The sequence below is a fragment of the Magnolia sinica genome, chromosome 18, assembly GCF_029962835.1.
Source record: "Magnolia sinica isolate HGM2019 chromosome 18, MsV1, whole genome shotgun sequence".
Classification (NCBI taxonomy): domain Eukaryota; kingdom Viridiplantae; phylum Streptophyta; class Magnoliopsida; order Magnoliales; family Magnoliaceae; genus Magnolia; species Magnolia sinica.
In genome coordinates this window covers 25,581,168-25,599,139 of record NC_080590.1, presented here as the reverse complement: position 1 = coordinate 25,599,139, position 17,972 = coordinate 25,581,168, and the positions used below count along the sequence as shown (strand labels likewise).

General features: G+C 38.5%; 1 protein-coding gene across 1 annotated transcript; it reads left to right on the top strand.

Moving 5' to 3' along the window:
* The first annotated feature begins 14,780 nt into the window (after positions 1 to 14,780).
* LOC131232648 (UNC93-like protein 1) lies at positions 14,781 to 17,685 on the top strand. Its single transcript, XM_058229034.1, has 2 exons — positions 14,781 to 16,035; positions 17,248 to 17,685. The coding sequence occupies exons 1-2, from the start codon at positions 14,861 to 14,863 to the stop codon at positions 17,519 to 17,521; spliced, it is 1,449 nt and encodes a 482-aa protein (XP_058085017.1). The 5' UTR covers positions 14,781 to 14,860; the 3' UTR covers positions 17,522 to 17,685.
* Positions 17,686 to 17,972: the final 287 nt, after the last annotated feature.

The window sequence follows — 17,972 nt, the reverse complement described above, 5'->3', positions numbered from 1 at the left end:
ATTGAATGCAAAAGAAAATTTATTTTGTTTTCATATCAAATGAGTGGAATTTTTATTTTTATTATTTAATTTAAAACTAATATTTAAATGATTTGTAATATCACATGAAAAAGAATATTGAGAAGTTTAAAAAATTTAACAATGTTTGAGGAAAAAATTAGATTTTGAAAAAATAAAAATCGTGATTTAATAAAAATCTATTGTGGGAACAAAAAAAGAATATTTAATAAAGTTGATAAATTTGAAAAAAAAAAAAGCATTTTATTTTGAGAAAAAATAATATCCTGAAAAAGAAAATTAAAAATATTTTAAAAAATGTGAAAATTTTCACAATGTTGAAAAATGAAAATATTTTAAAAAGGAAAGTGAGAGTTCAAAATTTGAAAAAAAAATTTAAAAAAATTGTGAAGTTCAATAAAAATTGACAAGTTCGAATAAAATGCTTTTTAAAAAATGGAGAAGTGAAAAAGAATTGAAAATTTAAAAAAAAAAATAATATTAAAAAATCGATACTTTATCAAAAAACAAACATTTTGAAACGAAAAATAAATAAGTTGAAAAATTTTGTGATTTTGAAAAATAAATGAAAATGTTCAAAATTCGAAATTAAAAGAAAAAGTTATTTATAAAAACACTAAGATTTTGAAAAAAAATATATAATTTTTTTTAAAAAATTGAAAAGTTGAAAACAACACGATGCTTTTGAAGAAAAAAATTGGACATTTTGGAATTTTTGGGAAAAAAATTAAAAATTGTGAAATTTTAAGATATTTTGAAAATAAAAATTCAGAATTTGTATTTTAATTTATTTTTTGAAATATTTTATAATAAAAATGATATTTTGTTAAAAGTTTTCAAAGAAAAATTAAGAGTAAAAAATATATATACATTTTGAAAAAAAAAGTAATTTTTAAATGGAAATTGAAGAGTAAATAACTTCATATATTAAAATCAAATTTCACTCAAACTGTTGATCAATCTTGTATTCCCAATACCTTTCTCACATATAGCTAGCCTGATTGGGGCGAGTAACTAGTCAAATTGAGGGTATTGATCAATAAAATAGAGTGAATGGACTATACATATAAAATGGGCTAAATATTATTGTCAAAATTGTGACCTAACTTATTGACCTCGAGAGAACCTACGAATTGATGTTAATTAGTTTTGTGGGCCTCATCATGATGTGTGTCGAACATCAACACCGTGCATTTAATGTGTCTCCTTTAGGTTATGAGATATCTCAAAAATCATCCGCAAACGAAACTTAGGTGGACCATATCATCTAAAACCATGTCAAGACATCATAAAAAATATAAAAGCACTTGGTGGGGCTCACATGAGTTTTGGATGCGGCTAAAACTTGGTCTGGCCCCTCATCCAAGTGGGACACACATAATGAGTGGGTTGGATATGTGAATCACATTAAGGCAAGCCCAATATATGATTATGAATGTTTTAAGGAAACCTCTCTACATTTAGGTGAGTTAGTCATTACCTTTACCAAAGTAAACTTTGTGGGGTCCACCGTTATTTATTTATTTTATCCATTCTGTTTATCCACGTTAACAGGTAATTTTAGGTCTAAATAACAAAAAGGAAGCATATCCACAACTCAAGTGGACCACACCATAGGAAATAGTGTGATTGAACCTCTACCATTGAAAAATTCTTGGAGGCCATAAAAGTTTTGGATCAAGCTGATGTTTGTGTTTTCTCTTCAGTCATATCTTTTTTTATATTATGAACAGGTTGGATGAAAAATAAACATTATTGTGGGCCCAAGGAAGGTATCAACGGTGGAAATCATTATTTCACATTGTTTGGTGTGGCATGGTCCGCTTGAGTTTTGGATTTATCGAAATTTTGGGATCAACCTACACCGTTCATCCATTTTTCAAGATCATTTTAGAGAATTATCCAAAAAATGAATCATATCCAAAGATTAAATGGACCACACCACAAATAAGGGGAACAGATTGGCTACTCCCCCTGATACTAGCCAATGGTTGGTGGTCGGTGCTCTATGGGCCTCACCATGATGTATGTGTTTCATCCATGCCGTCCATTTATTTTTAAAGATCATCTTACATCATGAGACCAAAAATGAGGTATATCCCAATCTGAAATGGACCACATTACAGGAAACAGTGTTGAATGAGCGCCAACCATTAAAAACATTTTGGGGGCCATAAAAGTTTTGGATCGAGATGATTTTTGTTTTTCCCATTCATCTAGGCCTGTATGACCTAATAAACAGATTGGATGTCAAATAAACAGTGCATTGGGCCTTAGGAGGATTTTAATGATGGATATCTAATCACTATTGTTTTCATGTGGTGTGGTCCACCTAAGATTTATATATCTCTCATTTTTGGAATAAATCCCTAAAATAATCTTTAAAAATGGATGAAGATAAAGGATGAAATACATACATTATGGTGGGGCCCACAGAGCACCGACCACCACCCACAGGGCTGGTGTCAGGGGGAGTAACAAGACTAGCTACTGAAGTGACGTCAGCAAGTTCCCTGGGCCCCACCATGATGTATGTTTTATATCCACACCTTCCATCCATTTGCAATATCCAAAGAATGAGTTAAATCCACAGCTCCAGTGGACCCCAACACTGAAAACAGTGGGACAGGGAAGCCCACTGTTAAAAACTTTTAAAGGCCACAAAAGTTTTAGATCAAGCTGATATCTGTGTTTTCCCTTATTTCGTGTCTTTTTTAACTTTTGAACAGGTTGGATTTCAAATAAACATTATGATGGGCCTTAGGATAGTTTCAACGGTGGGAATCACTCTCCCGCTGTTTTCTGTGGTGGGGTCCACTACAGATTTTTATCTGCCTCATTCTTTGGCTCATGACTTAACATGATATCTCAAAATGGATGGACGGTGTGGATATAACACATACATCATAGTGGGGCCCACGGAGCACCGACCAGCATCACTGGCCAAACCCGTCCATGATGGAAATGCAAGTGGTCGTTCATAGTTGTGGATATAATGTAAAATGGTGGTGATTTGTTCTTATCACTTGTGGCAATGATGTAGGGTTATCCAGACCATCCAAATAGTGGTTACACTTGTAGATTGTTAAAATTGATAATTTTACCATATAATAAAATTATAAACAACTATTAGGTGTTCCTTTAAATGTACGGATGATAACATATGATATTATTTAAATGATGTAAAACACACATTGTGTGGATTTGAATGCAAATTTCATTTTCGAAGAGGGATTTCTAAAACCCTTTTTCGAATTCCATTTCCCCCTCTTTTGAATTCCATTTCTGTTCTCTTCTTCGTCGGAAACGGCCTCTCTTTCGCCTTTTTCAAGCTGAGGTCTTCAATCTAGGTATGTACTCATTTATCTAATTTAGATCCCCAAAACCTAGTTGTAGCTCCCTTCCATCTTTCTATTCTCGTTTGAAATTCGATTGCGTTTGTTATTGGATTCTGATATCTGGGTTTTTTGGAGTGTCGGATTTACGGATTTCTGGATTTGGGTTTTCTGGATATATTTCTGATATTTGATTGTTTGCTTTATTTTTATTGAAATGGGTTTTTCTTTTTGGATATGTTGCTTTCTGGAATTGGGTTTTTCTACAATTTTTTTTTTCTTTTCCAGGGAACAGGTGTTTGATGTTTGGTTATCGCTGTTTGTTTGTTTGTTTTTTTTTTTTTTTTGAAACCAGTAGTTTTCAGAAGTGAGTTTCTTTTACTTGGAATTTGGGTTTTTCTGTAATTGGGTTTTTGGTATGTTAGCTTATTACTCTTTGCAGTGGTGGGTAATATCTTGTTGGATTTTTGCAAATCGGGTTTTGGGTTTGGGTTTTCTACTTTGAAGCTTGGCTGTTTGGAATTGCAGATGGTCGAGGGTTCTTTCATGTAATGCGTTCTTCAGTTCTTGGCTTATTTCATTCCTTTTTTGGATATGTCAGTTTCATCCTAGAGGAGAAATGGGATAGTCTAATATTCATTTAACTGGAGTTTCTTTTGGCTCGGGTTTTTATTTTTATTTTTTGTTGGAAAACATTAGATGGTTGAGAGGTTTTTCAATGGTGTATACATTTTGAGAAGATTGAGACTTTCGATTTTCGGAGTATAGGCTTGAGTGATTATGTTTATTTATTTATTTCGGAGTATGTTTCAACATTAATCTGGTGCCGTAATCAAACCAAATCTGCAATCTCTTCTCTACATACTAACAACTGACTTGTTAGAAACTGAAAGATGAAGAGGACCCACCCAAATGAGTCTCTTTGCATTTTGTTATGTGCTGGCACTGTGCATATTGGTGCCAATCGTGGACCCACCCAAATTGTGGAATAGAGCATGGCTAAAATTGCCACCGTTTTTGCAAAAAATAAAAATAAAAATGTTTCAACATTAATTGCTGAAACTTGCTAAGATTTCTTTTCTTGAAAGATAATATGCCATTACTCGTTTGTGATTCGTATACATTTTACCATCGCATCTGAAGTCTAAGCCATCCTCTGCTTCATTCATACAAAGAAAGTTACCTTTTACACTGACCACTGCCAACTTCAGAATACTCATCTGGACATCAACATGCATTGGCTATGCATTTATCTGAGTTGGTCTTCATTATTTCACTTTGTATTGAAGTTTCTGATCTTGGCTTTGTATCTGTTAATGCTTCAGCAGTCTAGTTTCAGTCTGTTGCATTTGAAACCTTAAAACTCATATGATATTCCATTATGAAAATAGAAATGGACTTGGTTGTCTCTCAAGAGCTAGATGTCTTAGACTTTTTCACCCCTAGTTTATTATGAAATAGTTCGTCCTTAAATAGCTCTGATGGTACTTAGTTTAAGGTAATTCGAAATATCGTTGGTTGCAAAGCCCAACGCTTTTTAGCCCATCATTCTTTCAGGCTACTAAAAGGGTCAACTGGACTATTCCTGAACTGAATCATGATCTCAAAAATTATCTATGAACCAAGGGAGATTTAGAAATAAACAAGAAGAACAATGGACTTGGGAAAATGGACTTGATTTTATCATGATCTCAAATTTTAATTATTAGCTTAAGATATGCTTTGGAATTGGGAAAATGGACTTGATTTTACCACTGTATTGGGTAATGTAAAGGGAATACTTGTATGCTAATTGAAGCTGTGATTTATCTAAAAACATCCTACTGCTCCCAGAGCTGTCACAGCAACCATACACCTTCATGTTTGCAAACCTTACTCTGGATTCCCTTCACACTATCAAAAATCAAAGATGCGTCCCTCTTTAGTACCAAAATAGTATGTTTCCATTTCAATCTGGTGGAAAGGAAGCTTTTCTCGTGACATAGAACATTGAGATCCATTTCAAACTAGTTTTCTCCTCCTTTTGTTCAAGTCAGAAAAAGAAAGAAGATCCATTGGTACTTGTTTGTTCCCTTGGAGATTGGAGCCAAACTCCATAAAACCTGTTTCCTTTTGTCCGTATTGTTTTCCCAACTATACTTTGTATTGCTTTTATTTGGAGCTTGTTTATCCTTAATTTTATCGTTTGAGTTTTTGCCAATCTCCTCTGCAATTTTTGTTGTTCTTTGCTGATCAAGTTGCTATGTTACGACTTTCATTTTCCTTCCTGCTGCAAAACTTATGATTCTTCTCTGTTAGTAGATTCCCTATGATAAATTTCATTTGAGAACTTCTCTCTAGGCATTGTGAAGTTGGAGTTTGCTGTTAGTGGTCCTCAGTGGCAAGAGAAAGAGTAAATGATTACATCATTGGCTGCAGTTTACAAGGCTAGATGGAATTCCATGCTTAAGTAAGTTTTTGACTGCCTGTTTATAGTTTGCATCCTTGTTTCTGTTATTATTATATGCAAAGATGAATTGCAGCTTTCGTTGTTGGTTGGAAAAGAGACGTGCCCAACCCAAGAGCCAAGGATCCAGGCTTGAGCCCAGCTTGGTCTGCAAGGCATCATCCAATGATGTAGCACTACTTGAAAGAATTGAACTAGGATACATTACTAGAAGATCAGAACCTCCAAGACTGTACCAAAAAATTGAAGGCATAGGGTTAAGAAGTTTTGGAATCATAAACCTTCTTAATCCTATGTGGGATGCCTATCATTGATTTGAACCGTCTTTTCATTCACAAAACTTGGGGCAAGCCATAGTTCAAAAGTCACACCAAGATGATCGTAAACATCTGATCAATAGTGCAGAAAATGGACCGTCAATATTTTGTAAAACGAAATAGGTCCAGTCATCACTTGAAACATCTATTATATAGATCTCACTTTGTACTATTTATGATTCCAAAGTAGCGCTTTGGTTCAATGATTCTAACCATGTGAGCTATGGCCCTTAAACAACAAATAGTTGTAACAAATTGGCCCCATTCAAAAGCTTGGGATCATCAGATCGACGTGATTCTTGCACCATGGCTTGTTCCTAGTAGTACTACTGAATAAACTGTCCCGATTGATGATTGGATGTCTTGCATGTCATTCAAAAGGATTGGGGACATTGCTAACATCCCCATAAATTTGTGGACGTTAGCAAAACCCACGTGCGCGCGTGCGCATGATGCATGCATGTAAACATGTGTATGCTTATATACAGGAGAAATGCTCCATTGCTCTCAGAGCACTATAAGTTCTCCTAATTACAGTCCAATTGATCAATCTGAACTCTGTTAAGTCTAGGACACATTTCATGGACCACCACATAAAAATCACATTGATCCGATATCTCATTCATCCTTGGTTTATTTTATTCCAATGTATCTGTTTTCTATTGTTCTGATATTTTATTCAATCAGATCCATTCTCACTCTAAAGTTTTATTTCTTAACCATATGCATCATATATGCAGATGATATCCTAACCATATGTTCAGCAGGTCCAATTGGGAATGGACCTCTGAAAAAAGATCAGTGGTTGGACAATCCTGTTTAACCAGTTTTGTATAAATGGACACTAAAGACAGGCTAGCAATGGCTCATCTTGAATGAAAAGTTCATTGATAAGACGGTCGGGAATGGGTAGGATTGTCCAGAAAAGGCAATCACTAGATCCATTCTCACTCTAAAAGTTTTTTTTTTTTTTTTGTTTTGTGGCCAAATAATGGTAGAGTGCATTGGATGAATGGTCTGAAACAAGTCCATCCCTGCATATGTATATAATCGTATGATACATTTATGTGTATGTATTTATGAATATAACTGTATGATGGTTGAATGGATGGATGGGGGAATCAAAGATATTTTTTTGGGTATGGTTGGACCAAATGGTAATAGAGATGCAGTTTCATAAATGAAAGCAGTTACAAGCACTGACAAGTTGTTGCTATCTTCTGATTATGCAGGTGTATCTTGTTGGGAAATAGGAATTTCGCAGTTCCTACACTTTCATTTGGTCATTTTGTTAGACACTAGTGCATTAAATGCAGATTGCATTGCGCTGTTGTGTATTGATTCCAACATCTAAAGATCTTTTCAAACTATATTGTGCTCACACTGATTATCCAATTACTGATCTTTTGCAGATGATGGGTCATGCAAGCAGACCTCTGTTGGACAATGCTGGGAAATGTGTCATCCTGTGTCATGCTTCCTGTAAAGAGTACTACAAGTAGTTTGAAAGTAAGTCATACATGCTGTATTTTGTGTGTGACAGCAAAAGCCAGCAGCTGCTGGCGATAAAGAGGGTGTCGCTGCAACGGAGGGCAGAAGTCAAGCTTGACTTCACTGCTCCTGCAGAAGTTGGAAAGTAAGTCATATATGCTGTATTTTGTGTGTGATTCGTATCTAGGATGTGACCAGGAATACAGTTTTACAATTGATGTCAGAGACGCAGCAGAAGGTGGTTGAGATGGGAGAGTGAGTCAATTGCCATGGCAGCCTTTTGATCCTGGTCGATGAGGGCATGCTTGATGTACAAAGTGGGCCTCTGTTTATCTGCTGATTTTGCACTTATGTTCTGGTATTATCTCTTTCCATATGCGGTTTTTTTCCCTTGCATCAGGTAAACACTTTCTGATGTTGCTTTCTGTTTTCCTCAATGATTGTTACTTAACATAAGGAACAATGTTAACTCTAGCGTTTAGCAGCCATAGACCAAAGTTATCTGTTGCTACTGTTTGCTTTGGATGCTTTAGAACATAACTGTTTTCACTCTTTCCCTCTGGATGAGAATAATTTTTCATTGTGAAAAAAAAAAAAAACTGTATTGTGCTCTCCCAGTGAATGCTATGAAGTTAAGAAATGCTCTTACCTGAACCTCTAATGGCTAGGATGAATTCTAATCTTTTATTTTGTTAAATGGTTTCAGTTGATTAAACTATTCACTTTTCATGGATTTGAGCTGGTTATTTGTAATATATGAAGGGTTGACTAAAGTAGTCTTTTCTTGGATTCAATCTGGTTGTTTGTAATATCTGTAGGAAGGGCTCAAAAGAAGGTTGAACAAGAGAAGATGCTAAGTAGCCAATTCAAGGCAAGGCATAGCCAACAGATGAAGTTCCGGGTAATTTCTTTTGTATGGGTCCTAGTTTAGGGGGGGAAGTGTTTAGTTAAGAGGGTTAAAAAGTCAATTTTTGTTGGAGTGGGCCACTTGGGTCATTTCCTCTTTTATTGAATTGAGTTGTTACCAATTTTGTGAATAGGGTTCTTGTCAAATAACAGTGTGAATTATATTTTGAATGACTATCAGGTGCAAAATTAAAATAATAATAATTTATCAATATTTAGCGACGGACCAAATCCGTCGCTAATTTCTGAACGTTGAAATCAACGACGAATTCAAGGTCCGTCGCTAAGTTTTGACCGTTGATAATCAACGACGTATTTGAGTCCGTCGCTTTAGTCATATTAGCGACGGACCTTATTCGTCGCTAATGTTTTACGTGACGACTTATTTTTTGAATTTTACCGACGGATTTTTTTATTTTTTACGACGGATTATATCCGTCGTGATGATGCGACGGACCTTATCCGTCGCAGATTAAACGACGGATAGAAAATAAAAAATGACTCAGTAAACAGCGACGGACGAAGTCCGTCGTTTATTTGGTTTTACGACGGATTTGGTCCGTCGCAAATCAGCGATTTTGGCATAGTGTCGTTTGGGAGCTTGTGATTTGAGGTAAGCGGCAAATAGAATTGAAGGAAATGAACTAAGAACAAATTACTTATTCAATTATATTTGGATGGTAGTAAATGAATTATATTTGAAAGTTGAATGACCTGTTTGGATATGAGTAAATTGAGGAATTGGAATGCATTGATTTTTTTATTTTTTTTAATATTTCACAGGATTATATATGATATACTAAATTAGCTTTAATATCTCAAATTAACATACATGTGATCTTTTACGGTATGATGGTAATAAATCTATTGAAAGATAATACTTTAGCAAAAAAAAAAAAACCTTAAATAGACTACAAACATAAGGATACAAACAAGCAACCTGACAGCTAGTGCATTTTAATTGTCCATTTAACGGATGAATCTTTGGATGATTTGGATTATTATATTATTGTGATTTTAGTGATGTAGTTGATAATTAGATTGTTTCACAATATCTTTCACAGGTAACGTATCCAGCAGGCATATGTATAGCTACACCTTTGGTCACTCGCTATTCACTTCTAAATATACTTTTTTTAAAGAAGATTTCATTCACATGCCTATTTCTCATGCTAGGAATGAGGATGAGCGTTGAGTGACCACCATGGGTTTTATCCTATTTGTCTATCAATTGCCACGGTAATTCCATGTAAAAAGTAATAATTCTTTTTCATTGCAATTATGACCAACGTCCGATGTTTGAATGTATTTGTTCCAACAGTTGGGGAGTAAAATGTCATTGTGCATAAACTTTTGGGCACCCATTGAATGTATGTGTATTATTCATGCGGTCCATTCACTTGGCCAAATAATATTAGGGCATGAACTGAAAATGAAACATACTCAAATCTCAAGTGAACCACACAGCAAGAAAAAATGCGTATTGAACACATGTTGAAAACTTCTTAAGGGCCGTAAAAGTTTTGAATCAAGCCGATATTTATTATTAACCTTTATTTGCATTTGTATGACAAGTGGTTAGATGACAAGTGAATGTTATTATATGAACCCAAGGAAGAAAAACTTTTAACCGTGAGCTGTTTTAATTTATGACCATTGTTTCCTTTGGCATGGCCTACTTAAAGCTTATAATTTACTCCATTTTGGAGCTCATGCCCTAAAATGAGCTTGGGGAGTAAATGAACGGCATGGGTATGACACGCGTACCATCGTAGGACCCACAGAATTCGCACTTCATCACTCAAAACACTTCATTTTTTCCTGCACGCGATCCTGAAATTGGAAGTGAAATCTGAAACTTCGTTTTCCTCATTTCCATCAATCATCATCATACGTTTACAACCATTTAAAATAACTTGTAACCATTCAAATATATCAAGTACGGCACGGGACCCATCATTTTCGATTTCGCAAGTGCCAACGTGTGCCGCATAAAGCTTCTATACAGTACCCTTCTGACGCTGCATATGGCAAACATGTAGTGATCTGAACGGTTAATCTAGTGGGCCATAAGGTGGATACGTCATATTCCAAATTTCGAGAGTACTGGATTGTTTTAACCATTAGATGATTGACATGGAAAAACGAACGGTTAATTACTCGTTTTGTCTGGACACTTGGGATCTTTGGTCTGTAGCTCATCCACAAATCAGTCCACCTGATCAATTGTTCAAAGCACTAGATACTTGCCACGTGTACCTTGAGGTGGGAGCTGCATAGTACTTGTATGCAGCGCCTGTCGCATTCTAGAATTCCATTTTGGCTTTTGTCAGTGTATTCATGGGAATGAAGAAACGGAATCCTTTGGAATCTATCTTTGTTGACTTTTTGGGCTATTTGCTGTGGTTAGCGTCCAATTGCATAATCGTCGAGGATTCTATCGTCCGTGATGTATTGGCGTTCACTAGCGTGACGCTCGTGTAGATTCTCACCCTATATGCTCTTCTATTCCACTCCAAGTGATGATCCAGACCGTTAATCTAGAATATCATACCTAGATTTTTCGTCGGAAAAGCATTTTCTAGCTCACCTTAGCACGAACAACGATGACCTATAACTAGTACGATTCTATCTTTGTAGACCAGGATCTGAAGTAGTTTCTAAACGAACGGTCAGGATCATCACGGGGCGGCCGGCAGAAGGGGGGAGCAGATTGGGGATGGAAAATACGGGTGGATTTTTTATTTTTTATTTTATTTTCCATTGGATATGATCTGAAGGAGAGTCAATCCAGACCGATTGTCTATGGAGCTAGTGGGAACACGGCACTGATAGGAATATCCGAGCCGTCTGATTTTCTTCGGTGAATTTAGACCATTGATCCTTTTCTTGGTGTCTGGTCCACCGTACACACGGCATGCATGCATGTCAATCCAGATCACCGGAATCATGGGGCCCTTTTTGGACAAGGAATGGCCCTTGAAAACCGCACTAATGGTGGTCCCTGTGGTGGATGCAAAATGGACGGCCAGGTTTTCAGCACGCAAAATCAGATCGTTGAGAAAGTTCTTGTAGGTTGTGAATTTGAGATATGCACCATCGATCGTGGGAATCACGATTTGGACGGCTCAGATTGATCTAGATGAATTTAACGTGTACTGGACACGGCAACTTAAAATATATAATCTCCTATCCGACCGGCCGAAACATCATCAGCATATCTCGAGTCGTCCGCCGGCTCGTCATCACCATTCACTAGACTCCAACCGAATAGCGCCAGAGTACTAAACTGTGACAACTCACCCGTATTGCACGTGACATTTAATGGCAATCCAGACCTTCATTTGGTCATCACCAATCAGATGGTTTAAGATCATGCGATCAGTATGATTACCGGCTAAGCTGTGGATACCTCGATCTTGATGATCTGGAATGGGACGCGGATTGCGTCCTACCCCCGCCCGTCTCTAGCCCAGAACGTGGGTGGGCCCAGTGTGATGTATCTGTTTATCTAAGCCGTCCATCCTTTTTATAAAATCATTTTAAGGCATGAAAATAAAATAGTGGACGACACCAAATAATAAACTTGGTTGCATTAAATTCACAAAAGCAGGAAATGCAAATTCCATTAAAGGCAATAGTCATCTGTGGTATGGTCCAGTTGAGGTGTGAATATATTTAAATTTTTGTCTCAACGCTTATAATGATCTTTAAAAACGGATGGACGGTGTGGATGAACCACATGCAATCACGGTGGGTCCAACAGAGTTTACTCAGTACCATAAGAGCGTACTGAGTAACTCAGTACGCAATCCAGTTTCCTCTGAAATGACCCGCATGTGTGCCACGTGGCGCGTTGTCACGAGGTAGCATTGGTCGACCAAGTCATTTCATACTTTCCGATACGAGGAAAGGCAAGCTTCTAAAAAGACAACCAAACCCAGCCGCGCAAAAAGCGTTTCACTTTCCCCGCTGGTTTGGTGCTCTATGAAGAGTACTGAATCAGGTACTCCTTGGGCTCTTACGGGTGGGACAGACGGGACCCACCACCCATCTTCAAAATGGGACTCCACGTGGCTGTGTGACCTTACTGAGTAAACTCTATGGGGCCACCATGGATGTATGTGCCTTGTCCATCTAATTTTACATATACTTTTGCAGCATCATCTCAAAATTGAGTAATATCCAACACCCTAGTGGATCACATTTCAGGAAACAGTGGGATACTTATGTCCACTGTTAAATCTTTCTTAAGGCCCTTAGTGATATTTATTTTTCATCCAACTTATTTATAAAGTCATATAAACATAATAAAAGGAAAACAAGAATATTTGCTTGATGCATAAATTTTAGATATATTTCAATTTTGAACTTTTATTTTTAGTCTATACCTTGACTTAATTTGAAATATTAGCTTTTTGAGCTAATGTAAGTTTTTTCATCCACTTAAATTTAAGATATATTTCAATTTTGAACTTTTTTTTTTTTTTTTTTTAGAGTTAACTTGTTATTACACACCCCACAAATAGTCTTCCTCACTGGAATCTATACCAAGACATTAGTGTTCAAATGAGGGTATTTTCACTCAATTTACACTTGAGCTATGTATCATGATGTTATTTTAATTTTGAACTTGTGTACTAAAATAAATGAATTGTGTATATTAAAATGATATGGGAAGAAGACAAATGAACTGCATTTCCCCGTGGGCTCCACAGAATTTACTTAATAAAACGTACCAAGCTACTCAGTACGTAATCTATTTCCATTCATCATCTCACACGCTGGGTCCACTTTCACAACGCAGAATGTATTTCCCACAGTCGTGAACTCAACGTTCATCTGGTGGGCCCCACTATGCATCGATCCACCGCTAAGGGACACCATCCAACTTCCCCGTCGATGAAAGAGTTTTCCTAACGCTTAGCTACGCATGACGTCTGCGAGATTGAGCTGTTGGTTAGGCCGGCCGCACGAGTCCCGCCATGCTAGTCAAAAGGTGGGGCGCCGTCTCCACCATAAATGGACGGTTAAAACAAGTTTCATAACAGTCCATATTCATGTGCCTTCTTTATGAAGGGACCCGACACATCCCTGGTACACTAAATCTTACACACCGTGGCCCACCAAATGTACGGAGTGGATCTCGTACACGTGTGATATACGAGCTGGACTCGCATAAGGATTCCTCGTATGTAACGATGACTATACAGAAACTTTGGTACTCTGGTGAAGTGGATGATTGATACGCAGGCACTTCGAAACTTCTTACAAATTGCATAATTGGTATGCAAGAAAGTAAAATTAAACAGTTCAAATTATGTTTCCCAGTTTAAATGTACAAAATACGTAATTGGTTGAAATTTACTGGACGGTTAATATGAAAACAACCAACAGTTCTCTTTCAATAAAGAGGTGTCCACCGAATCAGATGTTTGCCTTGTTTAACTAATTTGATTTTAGGAATGTGACTCAGTGACAGTGGTTTCACAATTTAATCGGTTTAATTGAGTTAATACAAGCAGCATTTAAATTTTCTGAATGCCTGCGTAGCAAGCGCCATACGCTGCCCGAGTATATCATAGAGATCTCCCAAAACAGTGGCAGATCAGGTGTTACTCGTGTTACGCTTTAGTGTGTGTTACCCTTACTGTGGGGCCCACGTTGATAATTTTTTGTATATCCACGCTGTCCATCCGTTTTTTCATATTATTTCAGTACATTAAAAAAAAAAAAAAAAACAAAACAAAAAAAGGCAGATCCAAATCTCAGGTGTCCAACACATTAGGAAATGGTATTGATTGAACTCTCACCATTAAAATTTCGCAATGTCTCCGTGACGCTTATTTCCAACCTTTTTAAAAGGTGAATAACTAAATATCATTTTCATTCAAAACCTTTGCAGCCTATACAAAGTTTTTAATGTTCATTCAACACTTTTTCCTGCTTTGTGGTCTATTGGAAATCTTTATAAACTTAATTTTAGTATAAAATAATAAAATGATATGAAAAACCGGATGGCCAGAATGGATATACAAAATATTCATCAAGGTGGGCCCCACACAGTAAGGGTAACACCCTCACCCGCTCATGTTTTACCCGGGTACCACCTAATCCGCTCCCCCCATAGGCCATATTATCTTTATCCAGCGCATCCATCCAACATAAATCTTATCGTACGCCGACGTGCAATACGCCCGTCCCAAACCCACACGCTACCAACTTCCAGCATAAAAGCCCGCGTGCTCCGACTCACATTTCTCACTCCTCCAATCTTTCTGCACTCTCTCTCCCTCTCTCTCTCTCTCTCTCATCCCAAATTCCAATCTATCAAAACCCTCCGATCAATGGGCCTGGTAGAAGCAGGAGACGAAAATGCCCACGAGGACGCGCCCACACTAACTCCCCCCACCACCATGTTCCGCTACAACTCTCCCCTGGTGCAGGTTATCCTCATCGGCCTTGTCTGCTTCTGCTGTCCTGGCATGTTCAACGCCCTCAGTGGTATGGGCGGTGGTGGGCAGGTGAAGACCACCGCAGCCAACAACGCCAACACGGCCCTCTACACGACCTTCGCCATTTTCGGCATCCTCGGCGGTGGGATCTACAACGTTCTCGGCCCCCACCTCACCCTCCTCGCCGGCTGCTCCACCTACATCCTCTACGCAGGCTCCTTCCTCTACTACAACCATTACCCGCACCAGGGCTTCCCTATCGCTGCCGGCGCCATTCTCGGTATCGGCGCTGGCCTCCTTTGGTCTAGCCAAGGCGCCATCATGACATCCTATCCTCCGCCAGATCGAAAAGGCACCTACATCTCCCTCTTCTGGAGCATCTTCAACCTCGGTGGCGTCATCGGCGGCCTGATACCCTTCATCCTCAATTACAACCGCAAGACCGCGGTCTCTGTCAACGACGGCACCTACATCGCCTTCATGTGCTTCATGTCCGCCGGCACCCTCCTCACACTCTCAATCCTCCCACCTTCCCGCGTCGTTCGCGACGATGGCTCCCGCGCCACCAATGTCAAGTACTCCAATCCCTACATTGAGGCCATTGAGATTGGGAAGCTGTTCATCAACTGGAAGATGATCCTGATAATCCCCGCCTCGTTCGCCAGCAATTTCTTCTACAGCTATCAGTTCAACAATGTGAATGGTCTGATGTTCAACGTGCGAACGAAGGGGTTGAACAATGTGTTCTATTGGGGGGCCCAGATGCTGGGATCTGTTGCTATAGGATATGTTCTTGATTTCAGTTTCAAGAGCAGGCGAATGAGGGGTTTTGTCGGGATTGGTATTGTAGGCTTGCTCGGCACTGCAATTTGGGGCGGCGGGCTTGCAAACCAGTTGAATTATACGCGTGAAGATAAGCCCGAACCATTGGATTTTAAGAGCTCAGGTAATGATTATGCGGGCCCGTTTGTGTTGTATTTCAGCTATGGGTTGCTGGATGCCATGTTCCAGAGCATGGTTTATTGGGTGATTGGAGCTTTGGCTGATGATTCCGTGACCCTTAGCAGGTATCATTTTCCTAAACCCGACCGTCCCCAGTTTTTGTTCTGTTTCTTGAATTTTCTTGGTTTCAGTTTCTTGTTGATCTGCTCTATGAAAATGCAACTGTTTTTTCTCTTAATTTCCCGTATGGTCCATTGATTAAGGAATAATCCCAACTGTAGGAATTCATGTCTGTATGCATATGTTGCATTCTGTAACTTACTGTGTAGAGTGTCTCTACTGTAATCAGGTGATCACATGCCACTGAGAATAACTGGTGGGTCACCTCTTCAATCGGCCATAGCCAAAAATACACGTGAATCATACCATCAAAGAGGAATTATATATGATCCTCACATCAAGGACATGCTTGTGGAAGTGGGTCCATGGTTCAGTAATCCTATTGTTAAAGTCCCTTGATATACATTGATACACCATCCTCAACTGCTCGAGCTTATAGAGAAACTGGTTGTAGCAAATATGCCTCCGTTAATATATTCTCCCACAGTGGCTGTTTATGGTGTGAGTTGTGTCCCTCCACCTGGGTGTGAATTGTGAGTGTCCTTCCTCCTTTGCCCAGTAATCAGCCGCACCATAGATGGGACATGCCCAAAAGTTTCCCAAATAGGAAGATTATAGATATCTAATTTTTTGCCTTATGTTAGTTGAATTTGGGGTTTTTTTCCTGTGTTTCTTTTCTTGGCTGTCTATTTGCGGGCACCAATTGAATGATCAGGATTCTATTTCCCCACGATAGCCCCCATCAGACCAACAATGTGGTCCAAACCATCCATCAAGATTGCCCTCATGCTGATCTCTGCTCAAGGATCATGTAATTCTTCCCTATGAAATGGAATATCTGCTGTTACCTATACCTTTTGTTCAGTGCTCAAAAAAGGGCACTGATCGAACAGCCAGGAACCTCCAAGCAGTCTGATCTTTTGTCTGTGACCGGCCAACTGATTAACCTTCAATTGGACAGTCTGGATGCATTTATTAACAGTGGGAATGGGTGTTTTATCCACCAACTTCTGGTGTACAGTTTGTACTCTCTACTCTGTTTTAAAATGTTGCAGTGATTAGAGTAGTTTCAAACATATGAAGTTCATGCGCTTGCTAGTGTGCATTTTTATCACATCTAAATAGGGTTTTAACTGTTGGTGATTTTCGTAGCCATTGATACAGTTTCTAGTTTATTTCGGCCATTTGATCAATTGGGCTTGTCACGACCATGGCAGGTATAGCGGATTCTACAAGGGGTGGCAGAGTGCGGGGGCAGCCGTGGCCTGGGCAATTGATAAGCCTAAAAACACGTTGCTAATGGAGCTGATCTTGAACTGGTCCCTTATGACAATTTCTTATCCTTTGCTGATCTTGTTGATCTTCTTGGCTGTGAAGGACGAAGGCGGCAAGCTTGACGTAGAGGCAGCAAGCACTACCCCGAAACCATCTGCCCCTTCTGCAGGGAAGGAAGGTTTTGGAAAGGAGGAAGAGTTAAGAAAGCCTCTCTGAGGAATTTGTATCACCTCTTCTTTCTTCTTCTTCTTCTTTTTTTGGGTTTTACAACAGGAATAATGTTCTTTGGTGTTTACAAGAATGTGGGAGGTTGGAGAATTGTAATATTTTGTGGGATACTGTATTTTTAAGCTAATTCATTTCTTGGTTGGTTGCAATAATCTGCTTCTTTGTTCTCGGGGTGTTCTGTTGTTTTGATTGCCTTGATTGTTCCTTTCAAGGTATATTAGGTATATTAAGTTGTTTGGGGGTGAGATTGGACAAGTGGGGCCCATGGATGAGTGATCCAGAATATTGGCGTGATGGCCCCATTGTGAATGGAGGATTCTCCAAAAGCTTTCCCAATTGAACAATCCTAACTCCTCTATTAGTGGCCCGCAAATAGGTTTTAACATGAAAATGCAGCAAAGGCCAAATATGGGCAGCACGAGTTTAATGGTCCAATATC

What these genes read in the sequence shown, in the direction of transcription:
- LOC131232648 (XM_058229034.1), top strand. Translation starts at nt 14,861, where the DNA reads ATGGGCCTGGTAGAAGCAGGAGACGAAAATGCCCACGAGGACGCGCCC. An exon ending in GATTCCGTGACCCTTAGCAG is followed by an intron (nt 16,036 to 17,247) that starts GTATCATTTTCC and finishes CGACCATGGCAG; the next exon opens with GTATAGCGGATTCTACAAGG.